Here is a 25148-nt window from a genome sequence, read left to right as displayed (position 1 = left end):
GTGTCACAGGTTTGCACTGTCTCTTGTCCAGTGCTGATAACAGCAATTTCTTATATTGTAGTAGTTAATCCTCATGAGTGGAAGCAAAAGTCCTCAGCCTGTTGCAGTTTAATGGCTTTTTATAGAAGGGAAGCATACCCTCAGACAAGGCCTCAGAGAATTGTGGTTCCCTGGAGAAACTGCCATGATCCATGGTGTCTCCTAGGCATTACCAGTTCAGAAACACTGTTGGAATACCCAGAGCTAATCTGACCTGGGGATACAGACTCTTCTAAACTCTGCAAACACCAGTGCGTAACCTAGAATGTGAAAATACAGGTATATGGTAGTGAATATTATTTTATAATGACCATCACATTATTCCTCTGTCAGGAAACTTGGGAAACCAAATTAATCACCATATGTTGTTTGAGCATGGGAATCAGTACAGCTAGCAAAATCCCTAGAACATCAAAAGAATGCAATTAATAATTGTTAAATGAATAAAAGAGGGGAGCAAGAACTATTTTTTTTCTGCTTGATTAATCATTCTTATCCCATGTCAGGATACCTTTCTAATATCTACATTAGATGAAACTACCAAATTTGTGTTCTTAGACCCTTGTTTTTCCTCAGCTACCCTTGTTTTTCCCCTATCTGGACACACTGACTTTCTCCAGAAGAGGTCCCAATGCCAGTAATAGTTTCGGCTTCTTAAAATGTAGTCACATTCCTGTCCTTCCTGGATCCTGAGATTACCCTCATCCTGGCATTTTAGAGTGTTTCACAGACTCTCTAGTCACTCATTTATATTCATTTGCATTATTACTTCCAATGGCCTACCTCAAATGTTGCAAATTGGCAACCCATAAAAATATTCTGTTTGGTTTTCACCAATTTTTAAAATATACGAATAAACTCTTAACATTTTAAAATTGAGATAGTCCACGTGAAAATACATTTTCATAGTTCCTTTTGAAAAATTTGAAGAACTGGCCACAGCAGAATCAACGAGAACTGAGAAAAACCTACCACTTTACATGCTGCATACACTTCCCAATTTGTCCCAAACCCCACCACTCTCTATTGTATGGCCTCTTCCAGGTTTTGTACTGATCTGGCCCTTTTAGCATTTGAGTTTGTGACTTCTAACTAAGCTCACTCATTGTCTGAAGATTTTACAAGTTAAGCTCTCAGGATGTGACTTATTCCTTTATTTCTAGGTTCTTGCAAAGCACATCATTTAAACTCCTCTGCTCTACCCAGCATGGCTCTCATTCAGATTCAGTGGAAAAGTCAAAAGCTTTACAGACAAGCAAAAGCTAAGAGAATTCAGCACTACCAAACCAGTTTACAACAAATTCTAAAGGAACTTCTCTAGGCAAGAAACACAAGAGCAGAGAACAAAAGAGGAAAGGAAGAAAAAAGACCTATAAAAAAAATTAAGAAAATAGCAATAGCAACATACATATCAATAATTACCTTAAATGTAAATGGATTAAATGCTCCAACCAAAAGACATAGACTGGCTGAATGGATACAAAAACAAGACTCGTAGATATGCTGTCTACAAGGGACCCACTTCAGATCTAGGAACACATACAGACTGAAAGTGAGAGGATGGAGAAAGGTATTCCATGCAAATGGAAATCAAAAGAAACTGGAGTAGCAATATTCATATCAGACAAAATAGACTTTAAAATAAATTCCTCTGTTCTTCCTCCAAATGAACATTCTCAGAAAGTTATAAAGGAGTGAAAAGATGAAATCTGTTAGTATTACTAATTTTACTTTTAAAAATTAAAATTAGCATTGGGAAAAAAAAGACTGAAGGTGTGTACGAAGTAAGTCATTCTGCTTTCCTAGGAAGTAAGAGAATCATCTTGACCAGGTTTCTGAAAATGCTTTGAGTCATCAGACAGCAGGTCATCATTCTGAAATTAAAATCATAGGTAGTCACTCATAGGTACTGCTCATTTTATTCCTGGCCAGAGCTCAATTCTTGTTTTTCTCCAAACAAATGGAACATAATCTTTTCTCAAGGAAAGAAGTTAGACTGTAGGATCTTCAAGCTCCTTGTTTTTTCAAAAATAAGAAAAATGCCTTTAAAATTATTTTCTGGGATTAAACATAATTTTCCTCTGGACTACCAGTGCAGACATTTTTAAAGTGAAGAATCAAATTAGGCCTCTCAATACCTATTATGTTACCAGAGGGCAAAAATTGGCAGCATTGTATCCCTAGTAGCTTTGGGAATAAGTGTGGACTTTTCCAGGCCTCCCAGAAGAAGAGTATAGATCAGAGAGAAGGATACAGAGCTAATGTCAGGCTCCCACAGTGAACCTATAACCCTGGGGCACAGCACTTCTGATTTATAACTAGTTTCAGCTCCTGTGGTTGGGAGAGTAGGCTTTCTTTGTCTCTCTTTTTGGCTTTTCCCATTTCAATAGAAGTTAAAGCTCCCAGATTAGAGTGTGGCCTCGTAGCTAGGAGTCACGTAGTTAGCACCTCTGGCTCCTAATCTAAATGCCAGTTGTGCCCCGAGTCCTTGTGACAGCCCAAACGTCCCTGTTGTGGGTTGCACTGTGTCCCCCCAAAAAGGATATATTGAGGTTCTAACTCCTGATACCTGTGAAAGTGACCTTATTTGGAAATAGGGTCTTTGACGATATAACCAAGTTAAGAGGAGGCCATACTGGATTACCAGTATGACTGGTGTCCTTATAAGAAGAGAAAACAGAGACACAGACACTCACAGGGGAGAATGCCATGTGAAGACAGAGGTAGAGGAGCAGTACCTCTGCAAATCCAGGGATGCCAAGGATTGTGGGAAACCACAAGAAGCTAGGAGAGAAACATGGAACAGACTCCCTCAAAGCTTCCAGTAGGAACCAACCCTGCTAACACCTTGATTTCGGACTTGCAAGCTCCAGAACTGTGAAAAAATAAATTGCTGCTGTTTTCAGCCAAAAAAGAGGCAAATCAGGTTCAAATCTCAGTTCTGTTTTTTACTAGCCTTGTGAGTTCTCTGTACCTCAGATTTTTCATCCATAGAATAATGAAAATAATACCAAACTTTACAAGCTTTTGAGAAAATAAAGATTAGTACCTAAGATGTAATAAATACTTACTATACAGTAACTAAATAAATGGTACAGTATTTCAACCCTGCCATGGAACCTAAGATATGCAGCTGAAAGAGGAGATTTCCCTGCATAGGTCTCTATAAATGCCTTAGGAAGATGATGAAAGATAGTTATTCAATGGGTTTTTTTCTAACTATTTGCAGAATGTTAATCATGGCTATGCTTTCCAGAAAAAACCCTATATCAGTTAGGATGAGTAAAGTTAGCTGCCGTAACATACAAACTGCAAAACCTTGATGCTCAGTAGAACCCACAAACTTAAAACCCAATCAGGTGTTCCTGGTTGTCAGATAGCCTTCTACATGGTCATCCAAATACTCAAATTCCTTCCATCTCATGGCTCCATCCTCTTCTAGATCCTCAGAGTTCTCTCCATTCATCTAGCAAAAGGAGAAAAGAAGCCTAGGGAGGATACACCTACTTCTTAATTCCTCAACCCAAGAGTGATGCACATCACTTCTACTTACTTTTCATTGGCCAAAATTTGGCTCATGGCCACATATAACTGCAGTAAACCTGGGAGATATAATCGCACTATGCTTAGAAAGATGATAAATGGTTTTAGTAAATGCATAGGAGTCAGCCACAAATTGATTTGAAATTAACCATAATTATTCTATTTAAGAAAATGATAATAGAGTGTGGCCTGCAGAACACTCTATGTCATGTCTTCCTTTTGTGCCCCTTATGGGCTGCATGTGACAAACTTCTCAGTTGTGTGTGATTCGGAGCCAAGAGTGTCCTGCTATTTGAACACTAACCTACCTGAACACTAATCCCGACCCTGTCTGCACTGACAGAAGTCTCAGAATTTCCTAATGTGTCAACTACTGTTGTGAGAGGATTGTTGTTTGGGATTGGCATTAACATCTCAGGTGAACTTTTTTGTGGGTAGATCAGGTAGAAGTACAGGATGGAGAGTTGGGCACAAGCAGGGTCCTTAGGATCCTTGTATCCTGGGCTGGTAACAGGGCTTTATTTTATGGGTGATGTGACTTTATTGACCACCCCCTGCCCAGAGACCTGGCTAGATTGGGGTTTAGAAAAATCATTAGCAGTATGGAAAGACAGATTGGAATCTAAGAAGTTCAAAATGCTAGCAGTAAGTAGCTGAGAAAAAGGAAATTTGGGGGCCAAATTCTTGTGGAAATAATTGCATATATTAGAAAATGTTGACAAAACACTTCAGAATGTTCAGTCTTTTGAGAATCAATATATAAAGGAAATATACTTTTTAAAATTTATTTTTTAAAGATTTTTTTGATGTGGACCAATTTTAAAGTCTTTATTGAATTTGTCACAACGTTGCTTCTGTTTTATGTTTTGGTTTTTTGGCCCCGAGGCATGTGGGATCTCAGCTCCCCGACCAGGGATCAAACCCACACCCCCTGCATTGGAAAGGCGAAGTCTTAACCACTGGACCGCCAGGGAAGTTCCAAAAGAAATATACTTTTAATCAAACTTAATCATAGTACTGGGCAGTATAAAAGAAAGATATAATATAAAGATATATATATATATAGATGGATAGATATACATATACATATAGCATAAGCCAGCTTCAAAGGAGACAAAGAGGAAAGTGTGAGCTCATGACATAAGGCAGCATATAACTCACCACACCCAAAGCACATGGGCTCCCAGAGCTGTGTATTTAGACAAAGGACTTAAATCATGGAGTTAAGAGGGTGGGGGATTGGAGCTTTGCCTTGAGAAGAGATCACCTATATTAGTTTGATTACATCCTAGTTCATACATAGAGATAGAAGCAGATTCCTCCTCAGATGAATGGGGATTTTCACACAAAGACACAAGAAAATGGCAGCTGCACAAACAATTCATTTCTTCTTCTCATCTTCCCCAGTTCTAGAATGGAAGAGAGGAGAGGATTATTGGCCGAAGAAGGGAATTACTGCTTCGAGTTTCTTTCTCCTTGAGGCAGGGTTCAGCACATGCTGGGGAGAAGGAAGCTGGTGGAATAATTCTTACAGCCACTGGCTTGTCTTGGAAATCAGTTCCTACAGACGAGAACCACAGATGGGTCGGTGGGGCTTGTTGGGAGCAGCAACAGCCTATAAGACAGACTGGATGTGTATCCTGTGGCCTTAGGCCGTCCCAGAATGACCCCCCAGCAAGCCTTTCTGAGGCCAAGGGGTCCCAAGCTTTTCTTCTTATGGAGAAAAGCCACACATTCAAGGCTTGGCTGCCTTGTCTCTTCAAGGCTAGGAGGGACTCTGGAGACCAAAGAGAGAAAATCAATAAAGTGGCATTTGTTTGAAGGGCCAGAGGACCTAGTCAAGGAGATGTTTCAGGGACCCCATGCAAGGACAAGATAATTTGGTGAGGCAGAGGGCAAATGTGCAGAAAGAAGTTAACACAGCAGGCCTGCCTTAGAGAGTCCTGCTTTACAGGGTTGGCCCGTGGCTGGCATCTGGGAACTTAAACTTCAGGAGAGTTTCTACCACCCTAACTGCTAAGAGTAACTTGTTTTACATTTTAAATGGTTTGCTCAAACATTATGGTTTGTGCTGAATACCTACCTGATTTTTTGTGAGGCTTGGGAATTTTGGAACGTGCTAGGCAAAGGATGCCTATGTGACCAGCCCCTGATAAAAACCCTGGGCACTGAGTTTCTAATGAACTTCCCTGTTAGACAACATTTCACGTGTTGTCACAACTCATTGCTGGGGAATTAAGTACATGCTGTGTGACTCCACTGGGAGAGGACTCTTGGAAGCTTGCACCTGGTTTCCACCAGACTTCACCCCATGTGCCTTTTCCCTCTGCTGATTTTGCTTTATATCCTTTCACTGTAGTAAATCTTAGCCATATGTACCACTATATGCTGAGTCCTATGAGTCCTCCTAGTGAATCATCAAGACTGGAGGTGGTCTTGGGAACCCCTGACACAATAAGACTCCTGGCAAGGATTCCAGTGGAAAATAGCTGCTCAGCATTTGGCACTTTTCTTCTTTCGTTTTTAATTGGAGTATAGTTGATTTACAATGTTGTGTTAGTTTCAGGTGTACAGCAAAGTGAATCAGTTATACATATACATATATCTATTCTTTTTTAGATTCTTTTCCCATATAGGTCATTACATAGTATTGAGTAAAGTTCCCTGTGCTATACAGTAGGTCCTTATTAGTTATCTGTTTTATATATAGTAGTGTGTATATGTCAATCCCAATCTCCCAATTTATCCCTCCCCCCTTTCCCCCTGGTAACCATAAGTTTGTTTTCTACAGCTGTGACTCTGTTTCAGTTTTGTAAATAAGTTCATTTGTACATTTTTTTTAGATTCCACATATAAGTGATATCATATGATATTTGTCTTTTCTCTGTCTGACTTACTTCACTCAGTATGACAATCTCTAGGTCCATTCACGTTGCTGCAAATGGCATTATTTCATTCTTTTTTATGGCTAATATTCCATTGTATATATGTACCACACATCTTCTTTATCTACTCCTCTGTCAATGGACATTTAGATTGCTTCCGTGTCTTGGCTGTTGTAAATAGTTCGGCACTTTTATTAACCTCCAAAGACATATGTTTGTTTCCATTTCCCACTTCTAGAATTAAGCACTTGATTATTTTAGGCGTGACTTTCTTAACAACTATACTCTGAATTTTTCAGATTTTAGAGAGGCACTGTGGTGCATATATCATATATTCTATAATACCCCATGAGGTCTGGGAAGGACCCCATATTCAAATACATTAATATGGCTGCTTTCAACGTATGTATACTCTCACTAAGAGGGATAAATGAAGACTTTGAGTAGCCTCACCTCAGTCGAAGTCACAGCTTGCCACAAGATGAATTTGTGCCAAACTTAGGGGAAGAAACTTACAATTTTTAGAGCATTTTGAATTTTGCCATTGCGGATAGGGATTATATTGCCATCCCTCATTTGCTTAGCAGGAAATCGAGAATTAGAAAAGTTAATTCGTTTGCCAGTGGTAGCACAGCTTGTATCTGAACTGGATTTCAAATCTAGGAATGTCTAGGTCACAAGCCAGAGAGCTCTTAACTATTACCCTATACTGTCTTTCCAGTTACTTATTTTTAAATATGTCTTCTGTGTCCGAATACCACTAATAAGGAGGTAGTGTGGGAGCAAGGGGGAGTAGAAAAGAAGGAAGTAGTTATCTCTCTTTGGAATGGACATTTGGCTGTTTACCTTACCCCGTGAAACTGATTCCAAATATATGACATATTTTTCCCTTTTGAAGTCTGACTACACAGCAAGGCCCAATAGAGATGGTCAACAATTACCTCTCCTAGGGTATCTCTGTGATATCCTTAGTTGCAGTGATCCTCTGAGTAACTGAGTGTATGTGTTCCCTCATCGGGCTTGTGACTTCCAAGGCAGCAGGAATGTGTCTTGATTATTTTTTGATCTCTCTATCATTTGATAATGCTCAACAATTCATTTGTGTTGATATTTTTAAATTGAATTGAGTAGAAAGTTACTTTGGCTAAATGAGGATCACTCCCAGCTTTACCTGGGTAGGGAGGCCAACAGGTTGGGAAAGGTTCTTAACAGAATTTACACACTTTTGTCTTCAATGTGACAATAAAGAGATGGTTTGGAGAAAAGAGAAGCAACAGGACAGCTTCCTCCAACAAAATAGCTTCCTTCAGTAAAATAGGAAGATACAGTCTACACAGATATTTATCCTGAGAAGAATTTGGGGGACAAGAAATCACTGGCAATCAAATACATGTGAACTGCTAAGCTCTGCTTTTCCTTTTCTGCCCCTCACTTTTCAAATGATGTTGGTAACCTAGTTTTCTGTATTCTTACATCTCAGGAGCTTCGTCATTCTAGTAAGCCTGCTCTGCTGTGACTTGCAAATCAGCTTAATTTAAATCTCTAAGTTTTCATTGTGTTTGACAGAGACTTAGTAATTCTCAGAAAATGATCCTTGTTAAATAAAGTTTATCTAGAAATTCTGATATTCAAGAATGCTTACACAAACTGTCATTCTTTACAATGGCTTCATTATCCATTGACACAGTTAAAGGCATTGTTTTATTTGAAAATGTCTGCCTTTCTCTGCTTGTTCCAGCGACAGTTTTCCTGGAGTTTTGGAAAAGACGCAGAGCAGTAATTGCTTATGACTGGGATTTGATAGACTGGGAAGAAGAGGAGGTTTGTATCATTTACCTCAATTTCTTTTTAAAAAAAGCTGATAACCAAGAAATACACAGTCCCTCTTGAGTCATCGCTCTCTGCCCTGTGATGGAAGTCAGGTTGATTCATAAAGCATTTTTTATACCTGTCTTTACAGGAAATTTCAAGTGGAATTAAAAAAACACACACACACACACACACACACACACACACACAACATTTTGATTTCTTAGTGGAGTAAAATTCCATGACTAAGTAAAGCATTTCACTTGTAGGTAGAGGCATCAGAAGAATTGGTAGTAAGATTTGTTTAGTTTCCTTAAATATTATCCATTCTCTTTACTTTATCAGAAGGAGAATATTAGTTTTACGATTGTAGGCACATGGAAGCAGACCTCCTAAGTACTCCAAGGAAATGGTTCTGTGAACTCTTCAGGACCCTGGACAGTGGCCAGATGTGCACAGGCTCAGAAGTATTCCCCTAAGTGATAAATACTGAGGGGAAACCACTCCTCAAACAGCCTCTTTGGTGGATGTGGCTAAAAGCAGGACCAGCTCTAGATAAAACTGTCCAGGAGAGGTAAACTCAGTCCCACAGGCTTCACCTTCTCAGCATGTCACTCTCCCTTTATCCCCTTCTAGGCCAATACACCATGCCCTTTCCTAACCTGTGTCTGGTCTTTATCCTCTCTCTCCTTGCCCCATTCCTGTCAGAAGTCTCGAGGACCCATGGGTGGGTTTGGTCACCATGTGCCCGGCCTGAACTCCTCTTCCCTTCCTCTCATCCATTATCTCCTACCTCTCCTGAGAACCATTTCCTCAGAGCCTTGCTGGGCCAGTAAATCAAATACACTAGTCATATATGATATGATAATGGGTATCAATGGGTGTTTTCCTTCCAAGAGACACAGATATATATTTTTATAAATTAAAAGGAATCTTCTGTAAACATAACTGAGAATTTTAGCCCTGGGCTAGGCTTGGTGGGGGAGATAATTTTGAGAGGAGTGTTTTTCCCTTCAAATCATGCCTCATGGATGGCTGCCTTTTCTCCTCACACCCATGAACACATTTGGGTAGTTTTTAAATCTAGAAATGATACTGGGATTCTCAGCAATCTCTGTTCTTGTGATGAGGCCTCTCTCATGCTATTATAAGCATGCATTCTCTAGAAAATGGTTTTCTGAGTTGGAAGAGACTGCCCAGGTGACTTCTGGGGGCTACCAGCCACAGCCAGGCTGCATTCAAGACTTCCTCCTGGGTGTAGCTATTCTGGTTTTTGTTACATGTGTTTATGGGAGTGGCTTTCAAGTGGGATGGAAAATGCTCTTTCCTGGGAAGCCGAGTCACCACTAAGCATCTGTGTCATCTAAGACAAATTACTTCATCTTCGGACTTTTTTCATTTCTAAAGAAAAATGTTTCTAAATTTTCCCCTTTCAGCTATAAAGTATGGCATTAAATAACTTTGACTAAACCAGTCTAAAGTCACTGTTGGCCCTTGTGGTGGGCCCACAATGTGAGTACCCTTAGGGTAAACATATCCCTTGTTTACCCTTAGGGTAAACATATCCCTTCAGAAGTCTAGAGCTTCTGAACTCCCAGCCCTGTTAAAAAGCATGGAGTGCTGAACCCTGCTTTCACTCAGCACACCTGTGTACAGGAACTCATGTCAGGGGCCATATGAAGTTCTATTTCTGTTTGGGATTCATTGTAGAAATGCCTCTTATTTCTAGCCTGTGGTTCTCAGCTTGCTGTACAGAAGAGCCCAAACATGCTGCATGCCTTCTCAGGGGTAACCTAGGATGTTACTTTGCTAGGGCCGCCATAACAAAGTGCCACTGACTGGGTGGCTTAAGCAAAATAAGTTGATTGTCTCACAGTTTGGAGGCTAGAAGTCTGAAATCAAGGTATTGGCAGGGCTGGTTTCTTCTGAGGGCCATGAGGGAAGGATCTGTTCCCAGTCTCTCTCCTTGGGTTGTAGATAGCCATCTACTCCCTGTATCTTCACATTGTCTTCTCTCTGTGCATGTCTCTGTCTAAATTTTCTCTTCCTATAAGGAAACTAGTCATGTTGGATTAAGATCCACCCTAATGACCTCATTTTAACTTAATTACATCTGTAGAGACCCTGTCTCCAAATATAGACACATTCTGAGATACTGAGGGGTAGGACTTCAACTTATGAATTGGGGGGTGGGGTGGGGATACAATTTAGCCTGTAACACCCAGGGTGACAGGTCTGGCTCCATGACTGGCCTCATTTTCTGGATGATTAACTCAGTGACCCTTGATGACACTTATAGCCTAATGAATTGAGTTTCCCAAAGAAGCAGAATATTCTAGATCTGTTTATATCCTAAAGTGTAACTACCTAAAATAAAGGAGGCAGAGGCTGTTTATAACTGTATCTCCCCCTGACCTTCCCCATTACCTGCCACTGTGTAAAGTCAGCATTGGGCTTATCCTGTGGCAGGAGACGGGCTGCCCTTCCTCCTACACAGAGAGGCCACTACCAGACTGTACCCATGCTCCATAATCTCTCTTCTGTCAGCTCCTTCTTTGGTTTCTGTCAGTACCTTCATCTAAGTCTTGAGTGTTTCTGCCTGGACTAACTCAATCTCCATTGCACCAGAGTTTCTGCTTATTTTCCCTCCTCTTCCAAGACACTCATGTAGAACAAGTTCTTAATGAACCAGAATAACTTCAAAATACCGTTTTGCTGATTATCTTTTCCTAATCCCATAATTGCTTTTTAGTCAGAAGCTTTTCACATTGGATGGGGCTCAACTCAATGAAATAAAATCTCAGCTTGATTTAGAATTAGAGGAACCTTGATTTTAGCTGGATTTGAAAGGTATTTACCTTGTTTTCAATACTAATTAAGAATACATTTCAAGTCCCTCCCATCATAAAACTTGCACAACCCTCTTAGATACCCTCATCCACCGGAGGGCAGACAACAGAAGCAAGAAGAACTACAGTCCTGCAGCTTGTGGAACAAAAAACACATTCACAGAAAGCTAGACAAGATGAAAAGGCAGAGGGCTACGTATCAGATGAAGGAACAAGATAAAACCCAGAAAAACAACTAAATGAAGTGGAGATAGGCAACCTTCCAGAAAAAGAATTCAGTTAATGACAGTGAAGATGATTCAGGGTCTCAGAAAAAGAATGGAGGCAGAGATCGAGAAGATATGCAAGAAATGTTTAACAAAGACCTAGAAGAATTAAAGAACAAACAGAGATGAACAATACAATAACTGAAATGAAAAATACACTAGAAGGAATCAATAGCAGAATAACAGAGGCAGAAGAACGGATAAGTGACCTGGAAGACAGAATGGTGGAATTCACTGCCGCGGAACAGATTAAAGAAAAAAGAATGAAAAGAAATGAAGACAGACTAAGAGACCTCTGGGACAACATTAAATGCAACAACATTTGCATTATAGGGGTCCCAGAAGGAGAAGAGAGAGAGAAAGGACCCAAGAAAATATTTGAAGAGATTATAGTCAAAAACTTCCCTAACATGGGAAAGGAAATAGCCACCCAAGTCCAGGAAGTGCAGAGAGTCCCAGGCAGGATAAACCCAAGGAGAAACACGCCGAGACACATAGTAATCAAACTGACAAAAATTAAAGACAAAAAAGTTATTGAAAGCAACAAGGGAAAAACGACAAATAACATATGAGGGAACTCCCATAAGGTTAACAGCTGATTTCTCAGCAGAAACTCTATAAGCCAGAAGGGAGTGGCATGATATATTGAAAGTGATGAAAGGGAAGAACCTACAACCAAGATTACTCTACCGGGCAAGGATCTCATTCAGATTCGATGGAGAAATCAAAAGCTTTACAGACAAGCAAAAGCTAAGAGAATTCAGCACCACCAAACCAGCTTTACAACAAATGCTAAAGGAACTTCTCTAAGTGGGAAACACAAGAGAAGAAAAGGACCTACAAAAACAAACCCATAACTATTAAGAAAATGTTAATAGGGACAGACATATCGATAATTACCTTAAACGTGAATGGATTAAATGCTCCAACCAAAAGACACAGGCTGGCTGAATGGATACAAAAACAAGACCCATCTATATGCTGTCTACAAGACCCCCACTCTTCAGACCTAGGGACACATACAGACTGAAAGTGAAGGGATGGAAAAAGATATTCCATGCAAATGGAAATCAAAAGAAAGCTGGAGTAGTGATTCTCATATCAGACAAAATAGACTTTAAAATAAAGACTATTACAAAAGACGAAGAAGGACACTACATTATGATCAAGGGATCAATCCAAGAAGAAGATATAACAATTATAAATATATATGCACCCAACATAGGAGCACCTCCATACATAAGGCAACTGCTAACAGCTATAAAAGAGGAAATCGACAGTAACACAGTAATAGTGGGGGACTTTAACACCTCACTTACACCAATGGACAGATCATCCAAACAAAATTAGTAAGGAAACAGCAGCTTTAAATGACACAATAGACCAGATAGATTTAATTGATATTTATAGGACATTCCATCCAAAAACAGCAGATTACACTTTCTTCTCAAGGGCACACGGAACATTCTCCAGGATAGATCACATCTTGGGTCACAAATCAAGCCTCAGTAAATTTAAGAAAACTGAAATCATATCAAGCATCTTTTTTGACCACAATGCTATGAGATTAGAAATCAGCTACAGGGAAAAAAAAACCGTAAAAAACACAAACACGTGGAGGCTAAACAATATGTTACTAAATAACCAAGAGATCACTGAAGAATCAAAGATGAAATCAAAAAATACCTAGAGACAAATTACAATGAAAACACAACGATCCAAAACCTATGGGATGCAGCAAAAGCAGTTCTAAGCGGGAAGTTTACAGCTATACAAGTCTACCTCAAGAAACAAGAAAAATCTCAAACAATTTAACCTTACACCTAAAGCAACTAGAAAAAGAAGAACAAACAAAACCCAAAGTTAGTTGAAGGAAAGAAATCATAAAGATCAGAGCAGAAATAAATGAAATAGAAACAAAGCAATAGCAAAGATCAATAAAACTAAAAGCTGGTTCTTTGAGAAGACAAACAAAATTGATAAACCATTAGCTAGACTCATCAAGAAAAGGAGGGAGAGGACTCAAATCAATAAAATTAGAAATGAAAGAGGAGAAGTTACAACAGACACTACAGAAATACAAAGCATCCTAAGAGACTACTACAAGCAACTCTATGCCAATAAAATGGACAACCTGGAAGAAATGGACAAATTCTTAGAAAGGTATAAGCCTCCAAGACTGAACCAGGAAGAAATAGAAAATATGAACAGACCAATCACAAGTAATGAAATTGAAACTGATTAAAAATCATCCAACAAACAAAAGTCCAGGACCAGATGGCTTCACAGGTGAATTCTATCAAACATTTAGAGAAGAGCTAACACCCATCCTTCTTCAACTCTTCCAAAAAATTGCAGAGGAAGGAACACTCCCAAATTCATTCTATGAGAACACCATCACCCTGATACCAAAACCAAAGATACTACAAAAAAAGAAAATTACAGACCAATATCACTGATGAACATAGATGCAAAAATCCTCAACAACAACAACAACAAAAAGAATATGTTTCAAACCTATGGTTACGGGTGAATGACATCTATAGGAGCTTATTAAAAAATAGATGCACCATGTTTTTAACTGCCTAAATCGAAAAATTTTAAAATTGTAGAAAACTAAGAATTATATTGCCATTATAACTCACAAAACGAATTCTGAACATTTTGTTGTTCAGAAGCTTTCTTTGTCCTGGTGTCCACATCACTCCCCGGTAATAAAAGTAAAAGCTTATTAGTTGTTTCAAATCACCAGGGACAGGACAAGTTGGTCCCTTTTCTCATTCTCAGTTTCTTTCTTCAAGCATAGTTTAAAAAGATAATAGAGACACTTAACTATTAGTCTAAATTACATAGCCTTGATGATAAAAAGTCTAGATCATCATTCTGCAGATTTTCTTTAAGTGGCCGGTTTCCAAGCCCATGTCACTGACTGTGGCATTTGTTGACTCAGTTTTCCTGTGGGGTAAAATGACTTTTTTCTTATTGTCTGAGCAGTTCTTCAGTACATAAAAATGTGTCTGCTTGTTCTTTAGGAAGAAATACGGCCCCAGTTTGAAGCCAAGTATTCCAAGAAAGAGCGGATGAATCCCATTTCGGGAAAACCAGAACCATATCAAGCATTTGCAGATAAATGCAGCCGACTTATTGTTTCTGCATCTGGAATATTCTTTATGGTCTGAAACTTTTTTACAAAACTCTTTCTTTCATAAAGTACAAACCTGTAGCATGGTAACAACAATAATCATATCAAGTGTTTGGATATATTTTTGCACGTTCCGTTATTTAGTCCTCACAACCATTCTACGTGGTGGTCAGGGATGGCATTCCTGTCCCCATTTTACAGGTGGAGCAACTGAGACTCCAGAAGGGTAAAGGGCTTGCCCAGATTAGCCAAGAAATAGACAAGAGATCAGATCCTCTAATCTGCTGTTCTTTGCATTTGTCTCTCTATGTCATAATGAAAGGAACTAAAACTATGAGATAGTATTAATACCTACAGCAGTGTCTTTCAAACATTTTTTTACAATGCCCATACAGTAAGAAATACAAACGTTGTCATAACCTAGTATATACTACGCAAATACATGTATAAAACTGAATATGGTAATTGAAACAATGTTCATCTTTACAATATGCAAGGAACTCTGATTTTTTTTGTTTTATTACAGTCTATTTTTTAATGCCAGCTATAACTCCCTAACATTTATTTCACTAATGATTATATCAGTTTGCAAAACACTAATTTGAAGCTGGATTGTTAGCTTTTCCTAAAAAGAAGTCGTTTTATGATCAACTTTGACCCTGTCAATTACTGAACAAAACATATGCAAATTTGTCAGAAATGTCATTTTAGACAGGAAAGGATGGTTAAGATCCTCCTTTCCTCTTTTCAAATAGCAAGTGTTTGTAAGTATATATCCTAGTTGGTTAGAGTGGGAAGGACAAGACAATAGAAAATTCAGACAATCTACCCCCTGTAGCCAGAAAGAAACTGAGCCCAGTGTCCCTCGGCTCAGATCAAGACTCAGATCCATGCCCTTCTACAGATTCTGCTTTGTTAGCAATTGTGTCGGGCTTTGCCTTCTATAAGTACATTCACATTTATTGTTTTGGGTTTTGTTTCTCACAACAAGACCTAAGGACATAAATTAAGTTTTCCTTGTTCTACAGATGGGGTAGATCATAGAGGCAGAAGCCATGGAAAGGACAAGCTACGTGCCCAAGGTCACACTGCTAGCTCATAGCTGAACCAGGACTCAGAGCTAACTTCTGACTCTGAGTCCAGTGAACTTTCCATTCTACCTTATTGCCACCCTTGTCTATAATTCAGTGTAGTTCTCACCTGTCTCCCTATCAACAGCTCCAGGATTCAGACATGGGCGGTTTTTGTTTCTTTGTTTTCTGTTATTATTACTACTACTACTACTTTAGCCAGTTCAGCTAGGGTTCATACCTGAGCTTTTAGAGCATGTCACTCATAGTAAGCCAGAAATAGAGTCTGTGAGAAACACAGAAAAAGCTTCTATAAAGAAAGGAATCTCTAAGTTGGCAGAGGCTGTCCTGAGGCCCAGCTTTAAGATCCAGTTTTTGACAACTATGTAAGCTAAGGTCTCTGCTCAAAGACATATTAAGCAAGTCATCTAATGAAAGCCACAAAACTTTTTGGAATCTCAAATTCCCATTATTCATAGAGAGAGAAGATATGCCATATTCTTCTCAAACACCATGAAATGTTCAGAGGAAGATGCCTCAGTTCAGTCTGTGTATATATCTGATAAATGAGAGTGTGCACCTCTCATAGGCTTCTTCTGCAACAAATAACTGAGCACTTGGCATGATGCTAAGTTGCTGCAGAAATGACACTTACCATCCTTACCCTGATGGAGCTTACCATCTAAGTGGGAGAGACTAGCAATAATCAAACAAATTGTTAGAAATTATAAGTTGTATACTGAAAGAAGAGTATAGGTACCCTATAACCAAAAAAAAAAGCCTGTGGGGAGGAGTGGGGCTTCATGAAAAGCATTAATTTTGAAGTAGTTCTTGAGCTGAGATGTGAAGAATGAGTTAGGTATTAACTAGATGCGTGAGGGTGTGTGTGTGTGTGTGTGTGTGTGTGTGTGTGTGTGTGTGTTTGGCAGAGGAATGGGTAGATCAGCGTTTTGGGCAAAGGAAATGGTCTTGAAGATTAAGGATGCTTAGCCCATTGGAAACAATAAGAAAAGGTCTAGAGTCTCCAGAGGGAGGGGAAAAACACTCAGTGGGGCTGGAGAGACTCTTCCAGGCCACCATAAGGGCTTTGCTTTTATCCTAAAAGGAAGCCAATAAATAGTTTTAAACAGAAGAGTGACACGATAAGATTTCCACAATAAATATTTGTTCATTTGCTCAATCTGATATTCTGTTTAATAAAGTGTTACCCCATAGCTTAACGGTTTATCAGCTCTCAAGTTCTGCAGCTTTTCTATTTGGATAACAAAGAACATACAAACAGACAAGAGAAAGCATCAACCACATGAAAAGTGTGCATTTTGTTGTGGCGTCTTGAGTCAGGACCACTGCCGCTTTATCTCGTTTCCTCATCCGAGGATTTTCCAGGTGGCGGGAGCCCCTTCCTCCAACATTCCATCACAGTGCTCACTGGGTGTCCTCTGTCTTCCTGCCAGATCTGCGTGGTGATCGCCGCCGTGTTCGGGATCGTCATTTACAGGGTGGTGACCGTCAGCACTTTCGCTGCCTTTAAGTGGGCGTTAATCAGGAATAATTCTCAGGTTGCAACCACAGGGACTGCCGTGTGCATCAATTTCTGCATCATCATGCTGCTGAACGTGGTAAGTGAGCTGCAAGGTAACTAGTCAAATGGATAAAATGTGTGTGCTACAGGTGAGTTTTCTTCTGTTTCTAAAGGGACCTGGCCTTAGAGAGGCTGGTCAATTATGTGGCACTTATGGCCTGGCTGCAAAGTGCCTGGCATAAGGTGTACTCATCTGGGGATACAGAAGGCCTGAGTCAAATCTGGCCTCCAGGATTTTCTACATTGTAAGACTGGGCAAGGCACTTGCCCTCTCTGAACCTCAGTTCCCTTATTTATCCAGTAAGATAACACTGTATACCCCTTGGGGAAATTTAGAGAAAAAATATATTTTAAAGGCCCAGCTCAGACTCTGTGACATAGCTCAGCAGTGTTGGTTCCTGTTTCCTTTTGCTTCTGAATGATGGGAAATTAGTATCCAAAGCATTTCTTGCGATAACCCAGCAAGGAATATTTCAGGGTGGTACTTGTAGCTTGTGTTGATTTCAGGTTTTTTTCAAATGTATATTTCAGCCCAGCTGTCTCCCTTGAACCCCAAACATCCTCACCTAACACACACGACGCCCAACTCCCCATCTTCCCTCCAGAATGAGCTCCTCCTGCAGCCTCCCCATTGTAGTCGCCCAGGCTGAAACTCCTCTGCTTCTCTCAGCATCGAAATGTATCCAGAATTTGATCACTTTTCACACATCCCCAGTCCCCACCTCGGTCCAGGTCCCCAGCATATCCCACCTGGATTATTGCAGTGCTTTCTGAGCTGGTCTCCCAGCTTCCACGTCTGCTTCCCTCAATCCAGGCTCATCCTAACAGCTAGAGCAAGCTTCATCCATGTAAGTCAGCCTCTGTTCACTGTATCCAGTGGCTTTGCTCTCGCTCAGAATAAAAGTTCTGTCTTCACATGGAGACCCAGGGTCTCCCTTATCTGGCCCCAGCGAGGTCTCTGACTTTGTCTCCCTCCTCACCTTGACTTTCCTGCTTCTCACTGGCCTTCCCTTTTTTCTTCAATGTGCCAGGCAAGCTCTCACCCTAGGACTTTTGACTTGCTCTTCTCTCTACCTGGAACATTCTTTCCCATGGGGTCTGCAGTTTACTCCTGCACCTCCTTCAGGTCTTTGTTCAACTGTTACTTTTCCAGTATAAGGCTTCCCTGGTCATTCAATTTAAAATTGCAACCCACTCCTGCTGTCTGACCATTTCCTAGCTCCTTGCCTGCTTTATTTTGTTCTATGGCATTAATCACCATCTAATAGGCTATTTTTAAAAATTTATTTTGTTATTTATCTTCTCCATTGGAATGTAGCCCCAAGAGGGCAGAAACTTTTGTCTTTTCTGTCTTTTCTGATAAGAGTAGTAGAAGATCTAAGTTTCCAAACTCTGGCAGCCTCTGTTTCTGGCAGAGGCTGCCAGAAACAGGCTCTGGCTTACAGTAGGCTCTCAGTAAATTGTTACTATTTGCAGAACAAAAGGCAATGGCTGACATTGTTAGACTTGAGGTTTGTAGGAGGGAATAAATAACGTATGTAGAGTGCCAAGTATAGTGTTAGGCATGGAGTACGTGTTCAATTATAGTTCCCTTCACCCTTATTTATACTGCAACTTAAATCTGGGCCATTGTGCTGAAATCACTGAGATAATGAAATATAGGTAATTTATTATTATTATTAAAGATACAGGAACTCTTTATTATTTTAGAAAAAAAGTTTAAAAATCCAGAAGGTAGAAAGAAAAAAGCACTTGCAGATCATTTTGACATGATGACTGTGTAACTGCTTGGTCAAGTGGAGATTGAAAGTGGATGTTTGTCACTCCCTTGCACTCCCCCTGTCCCCGGTTCAGCTAGTCTCAAAGTTAATTGTGGAATGAATATTCATTGTGAAGGGGAGTGATTCATAGTGAAATTAACCAAACAGCCAGAGCAGTGAAAGATTCTGCCTCTGGGTAGGATGCAGTGAATTAAAGCTTACTGTATTTTATCATCTCTCTTCTCCAATGTCTTATTAAAATTTAATTTATACATCTTAAGAAATAAATTTCTGCATATATGCAGTGGGTCTATAAACACATGCTTGCTGGTACATTTCGACCAGGAGCCAGTGTTGTCACTTCATTTAACTGAAAATCACTTATCCAAAAATCTCTGCTTCATGGAACACAGCCAAGAAAAGAGGAAATAAACTAAAAATGAAGCAGGAGGGGAGATGAAATAGTATATAATTAGGGACACTACAAAGCACCTACTGTGTGCTAGGAGCTAGACAAGTAGGCGTTTTACATGTTTTATTTAACAAAGGGTTTCTGAGTCACCAAAATGGATGACCAAGCCCACACACTAAAGCTGACATGTATCATTCTTAGGAGTGCCCTTAAGGTTTCTTTTCTTTTCTTTCTTTATTTTTAGATACAATGTGAACACATTTGGTGTTCTGATTTCTCAGCCAACATCAAACTAAAATAACAGAAGGTTACTAAGGCAAGAATACTGACAAGGTCAGAAAATGACAAGCCATAACAAGGGGAAGGAAAGAAAATAAAAAGCATACACGCCCTAAAACCAGCATCATCCAGGACCCTTTTGTGCAGTGACCAATTGCCTTACCCTCCTCGGCCATCTCTGAGGACATCCTCATCCAGCACACACCTTTACAATCCTGTCTTATGCCCTGAAGCTTTGCAGGTTCCATTATGAAGGCAACCAAGTGTGTAATACAGCTGGGAAAGCTCTTCATTAAAATATATTTTAAAATATTTTAAGTCCTTAAAAAGCAAATATTGAATAAAGGACAAACGACAGACTAATGACTATAACATAGCTTTGACCAATTCAGAACTAAACTATTAATGACTGCTGAAATGACTCAATTTAAGACATTTTTATGATTCAATAATATAGTTTTTATAGCTATATAAATTGTTTTCAATTACTTAAAATTTTGGCCATACTGGTCTTGCAAAAAAAAAAAATCATTTGGACATTAATCATGAATACTTTTTCATTAACTGAATATAAAAATCTTGAGAGCTAGATTGGTATTTAATTTATGTTCATTAAAGCCTCTAACTTTCAAATAATTATTATAGATCATATATCCCATTTCTGACTTTCTTCCAATCCTAACCGAAGAAGATCTGTAAGGAATGCCTATTTTCTGGATTTGACAATGTGTGTTTACTTTTATGTGTATTTTTTAAAAAATAAAGCTCATATTATTTTACAAAAGTATTCTGGATCCTAACAAACTATTATGCCTCTTAGTGACTAGTTACGGGGTTTTCGTTTTATTCCATGTCTTGAAAAATAAATATTTCAAAGACAGAGTGAATAGATAGATTTTCTCACTCCTCGTCAGGCTCTTTCAATTTTATTCTGCTTCATTAGTGACCAAAGAGCATCTCAATATAGTGGTCTCAAGCTATATATGCCAATAAAGGAAGACATTAAAAGTTATTACCATCCTTTTTATTCAGCCATACCAAAATAAATCTGACATTTCATTATAATCTGTAAACAGTGAAAACCACAATGACTTGTTCCAAAAAGAACTAAACCAGAAAATATGGCTTGCATCAGAACAAACCCACATACATTGATCAGGTGGACAAGATAAAATTAGAAGTGCTCATAGCTTCTTTTGGACATATCCTTAGGATCAGGAAGCTTGCTGTTAGATAAAGATTCTAACAGTAACCATTTGTGGCATCCAGTTTGGAAACTTAGATCTTCTACTACTCTTATCAGAACAAACTCTCCGTGCTTTCTGTCTCAACTGGCTAATGAGAAATCAGGCCTTTTCCAGAAACCTCTCATGTGAAGCTCTCTTGCTGGCTATCAGTCCCTTTGTTTATGTGCTCTTTTCTGTTGCATCCTGCTCAAAGTCTCACTATCCATCTCATTGTATCATCAAGATAAAATGTTCACAGATGCCATGAATCCCAGTGTCCTCATACACTTTACCTTACTTTTCAAAAGGTTAATAATAATTATATTCCAACTCCTGTGCTGTTCCTTTTTTAAATTCCAATTTTTTCAGTTTCCAAACAAAAATAACGATGGCATGTCACCAGCTCTCAAGGCCTTTGAGACAAGTGTGCAAAGCGAGGCGCTTTAACAAATGTACATCAACATGAAAGATTAAAGGATGAACTAGGTAATCAAAAATTATATTTTTGAGAAAGGTTGTCTCACCAGTTGAATTTAATTTTCCTTGATAATTATGTAAGTAACTTTACTAATACCATGCCTTTGTAATATTAAAATAATTTTGATTAGAATATCTGTGCTAATATGTTGTTTACCAGTATTTTATTTTTATGATAAAATTGAGATGTATGACTCATCTATAACACAAGATTTCTTATTGAAAATTACACCAGTCTGTTTTAACATTGGACTCCAAGAGTCTGAGATTTCTATATACAAAATTTGATACTGTGGCCATGTGAATTATTTATATCTTAATATAACAAACCACAGTCTTTGCTGAAAGTTTAGAGTCATACAATCTGAGTATTTAGACTATTTCTGTAGTTAGACGAAATCTGGGTAAGAGAATTCAAAAGTTAGGAAGGACCTCAAGATGAGTGTGGCCAATACCCATTCTCAAACACATGTAAGGAATATGATGGTCTAAAGAAGAGGTGAGGTAACATGCCCAAGACCTACAGCTTGCTGGCTGGTAAAGCTGTTATTCCAGCCTGGGGAATTTTAACCAGTAAAATTTCACTACTTTAGACTAAATGTGATCTTAATTTTCATATTGTTCAAATCCATTCGACTAGTTTTCTTTTTCGTTTTCATTTATCATCTTTCATTTTAGAGAAAGCACTTGCTCTTTTCTTTTTCAATTTATACTCCTCCCTAGGGAATCTCCTGGAGCTGCGTTTGCCCTTAACTGTACCCCCTGTACTTCCATACACACACACAAGCACAGGGACACACCCCGCTTCCATCCTATTAGGACCCTCCATTTACCAGATGGCTGGGTGAGTTAGGGATGCATCTAATTCACTAATAGAAAAGCAGAGTACCGTAAGTTTGGTGGTTCCCAATAATGTTTGATCACTTTGGTGTTTAGGAATGCTATAATCTAGAAAATCAGCCCATAAAAACAATAGGATTACAGACTCTTATCAGAAGCAGTCTTAGAGATTTTACATTGAGGAGATTTTACATTTTTACATTGAGGATGCTTAGAGATTTTACATTGAGGAGGCCCAGGAATGTTGTGACTTGCCCAGCATCCCTTAGCAAGCGGATAATTAGTGGCAGCTGGCCTGTTGTTACAGAATTATTCACCCCAAAACAAGAAGTGAGACTTTTAAAATATTAAAATGGGACCCTGTACAATTCTTTCTTGTCCTGAAAGGACACAATTGTTGATGATGTTTTCATTGTTTGAGCAGTGGATGGTTAATGAAATTATTTTCATTTATGACTTAATTACCTATTTACTTCATAATTACAGATTTTAGAACATCTACAGTTTGTTAAATGTATTAAATTTATTTTACAGCTCTATGAAAAAGTTGCACTGCTTCTGACAAATTTAGGTAAGTGGAACCCTCTTTATTTCACAGTACAGTATTGTGGTCTGAAAAATACCTTCTCAAAGATTTATTTCTGAAACACTGCTGAAAACAAATATTCCCTTTATTTTGAATTGCATACAACAATTTTTTCCTTGCCCTCAACAGGACATGTTAAATATGTCTAGGAATTGAGAGAATCTTTCCTACCTAAAGCTTTAAAGCATTTAGACATTATCTTTCATGAGCTAATATAATTTAAAGTAGGTTTTCTCTTACAAAAGTACATGTGTATGAAGTACCTATAATCATTTAGAAAAGTGTTCATTTGCTGTTGCCTACAATTTTTATTTAATTAAAAACACAGCAAGTTTTAATGGCATATAAAATCACAGCAAAGTTAGTTGCTTTGAAGACTGGGAGTCTTTTATGTAGACAGGATAACCATCACTGACATTTGTGGAAATGACATTCATCTGGACAAGTCATCCCTAGGAACATTTCTCTGACTCTGTAAAGCACCAGAACAATCTGGTAACCAGCTATAAGCTGTACATTTACTACATTTTCAAGATAGAGGAATTGTCCCAATTTCATTAATGAGATATTAGTCATTTTACTCTATGCAGTTTGAGAAAATTACATGCTCCCACACAAAACCTGTTTTAGCACATTCCCATATGTAGCTTGCCAAAGGGAGAAAAAAATCACAAAAGTGTTTTTACTTATAATAATCATTATAATATAAGATGCCACTTTTTGAGCCCTTCTATGTGCCAGATACAGAGCTAGGCACTTGGCATATCTCCTTTAAATTCATTGAAATCCTCCGTCACCGCCACTCTTTGCCCAAAAAGATAGAAGTTTATGTCCACAGAAGAGGTAACTGCCCATTGATAGACTGTGTCCAGAGGGGACCTTGATCCAGGCTGGAAAAGATGCCTGTGGAGATAACAGCCATGGTCAATCTGTGGTTGGGCCACCTGGGAACCCACCCAGCTGGCTGATGAGCTAGGAGACCTTCCTGTGTAACCAAGAGTTCATTAGCAGAAGTGAAGTAAAGCTAAAGCCCTTGAAGCATCCTTTGTCATTTCTTCCCTCAACAGCAGTATGGCCTTGTTCTGAAATTGACATTTAAACCATTTTAAATCCGATTCTCATTCTTTCTCCCCTCCCTTCTCAGATATACTCCTGGGAAGCATTTTGAGCTATAATTTGTGGGAAAGGAATTGATGGGGTGAAATGGTAAATGAGCAATTAGAAGCTCAGGGAATGTGGAAACAGAAAGTGCTATTGCATTAAATGCATTTTCTTTGACGTTTGAGGTGAGGATGCAACTTCTAGGGAAGGATAAGCGCATTTGACATGAGATTTCAGGTTGGAGGATTGATCCATATTTTTGGTTTGTATCACAATGTCCAAAGAGCATTTGCTGTATGGAAATTGAAATACAAGGAGATGAGAATTGGTGCCTGACTGAGGTCAGGAAATCGTAAGACAAAGATGCTGGTATACAATAAAAGCTCTAAAGATGAGGTCACCTCCTCGGTACTTGTCCTTGAGAATGAAAATGATGGTGGATGAGGGTGACAGGTAACGGGGTCAGATGCTCATTCTGAGATGGGGGGTCTGACTCCCTCTCTCCCAGTAGCACCTCACATCACACCAGAAATAGAAGTTGAGACCAAGGAGTTATTAGGAGGTGGGGGGGACCTGACCCCACACAGGCCCCACCCCACAGGTGGAAACTAAGAGCAAAAGGAAAGGCTCCTGCAAGGAGCCAGGGCTGGGAGTGCGGCCCCTTCAGCTTGGCTGCCTCTACTCCAGGCTCTCCGGGCATCCTGGAACAGCGGAACAAACGATATTCCCTGCCCTCAGACAAGTTAGCAGTCACTTCCCACCAAACCCTTGCTGGGGCTGGTCTGGGAGCTTGAGGAGCCCATGGATGGTCCATTCCGTCGCATGTCATCTGCAGGCAAGCTGGGGTCTCCTGCAGCCTCCTTAGGAAGCCTCTGCTCCCACCCTGTGCGTCTGGGGAGCTGGCCAGAGGCAGTTGAGAAGGGGCCAGACGCAGCCTCTCAAACTCTGCTCCCCTTGTGTCCACAGAACAGCCTCGCACTGAGTCCGAGTGGGAGAACAGCTTCACCCTGAAAATGTTTCTTTTTCAGTTTGTCAATCTGAACAGCTCCACGTTTTACATCGCATTCTTCCTCGGAAGGTAAGAACCCCATTCTCTCCACACCTCCCCCGGCCAGGGACAGAGCGCACAGAGGTCACTGACCAGGGTGACAGAGAGGCCAGCCTTTAGGGTGATTTTTATAACGTGTATAAAGAGGAGATCGGTCTCTTCCTTTCCTTTCCCTTCCCATTCTGGGGAATGGTCTCCATCAAAGTCCCTCGTACCTTTTCTTGTTAAGGTGAG

At 39.5% G+C, this 25148-nt stretch overlaps 1 protein-coding gene across 1 annotated transcript in view; it reads left to right on the top strand.

The window, feature by feature from the left end:
* The window catches only part of ANO4 (anoctamin 4), a 470138-nt gene that overhangs the window by 385721 nt on the left and 59269 nt on the right, over window positions 1-25148 (top strand). Inside the window, exons 17-21 of the mRNA XM_061204482.1 lie at window positions 8206-8288; window positions 14424-14564; window positions 17058-17222; window positions 22714-22750; window positions 24833-24944. Of these exons, the coding sequence (XP_061060465.1) occupies window positions 8206-8288; window positions 14424-14564; window positions 17058-17222; window positions 22714-22750; window positions 24833-24944 (538 nt within the window). The remainder of the gene's footprint in view (window positions 1-8205; window positions 8289-14423; window positions 14565-17057; window positions 17223-22713; window positions 22751-24832; window positions 24945-25148) is intronic.

Source organism: Eubalaena glacialis, chromosome 11 (assembly GCF_028564815.1).
Source record: "Eubalaena glacialis isolate mEubGla1 chromosome 11, mEubGla1.1.hap2.+ XY, whole genome shotgun sequence".
NCBI classification, from domain to species: Eukaryota; Metazoa; Chordata; class Mammalia; order Artiodactyla; family Balaenidae; genus Eubalaena; species Eubalaena glacialis.
Note: the sequence above shows the minus strand (reverse complement) of the source record. Positions and strands in the feature narration are given on the sequence as shown.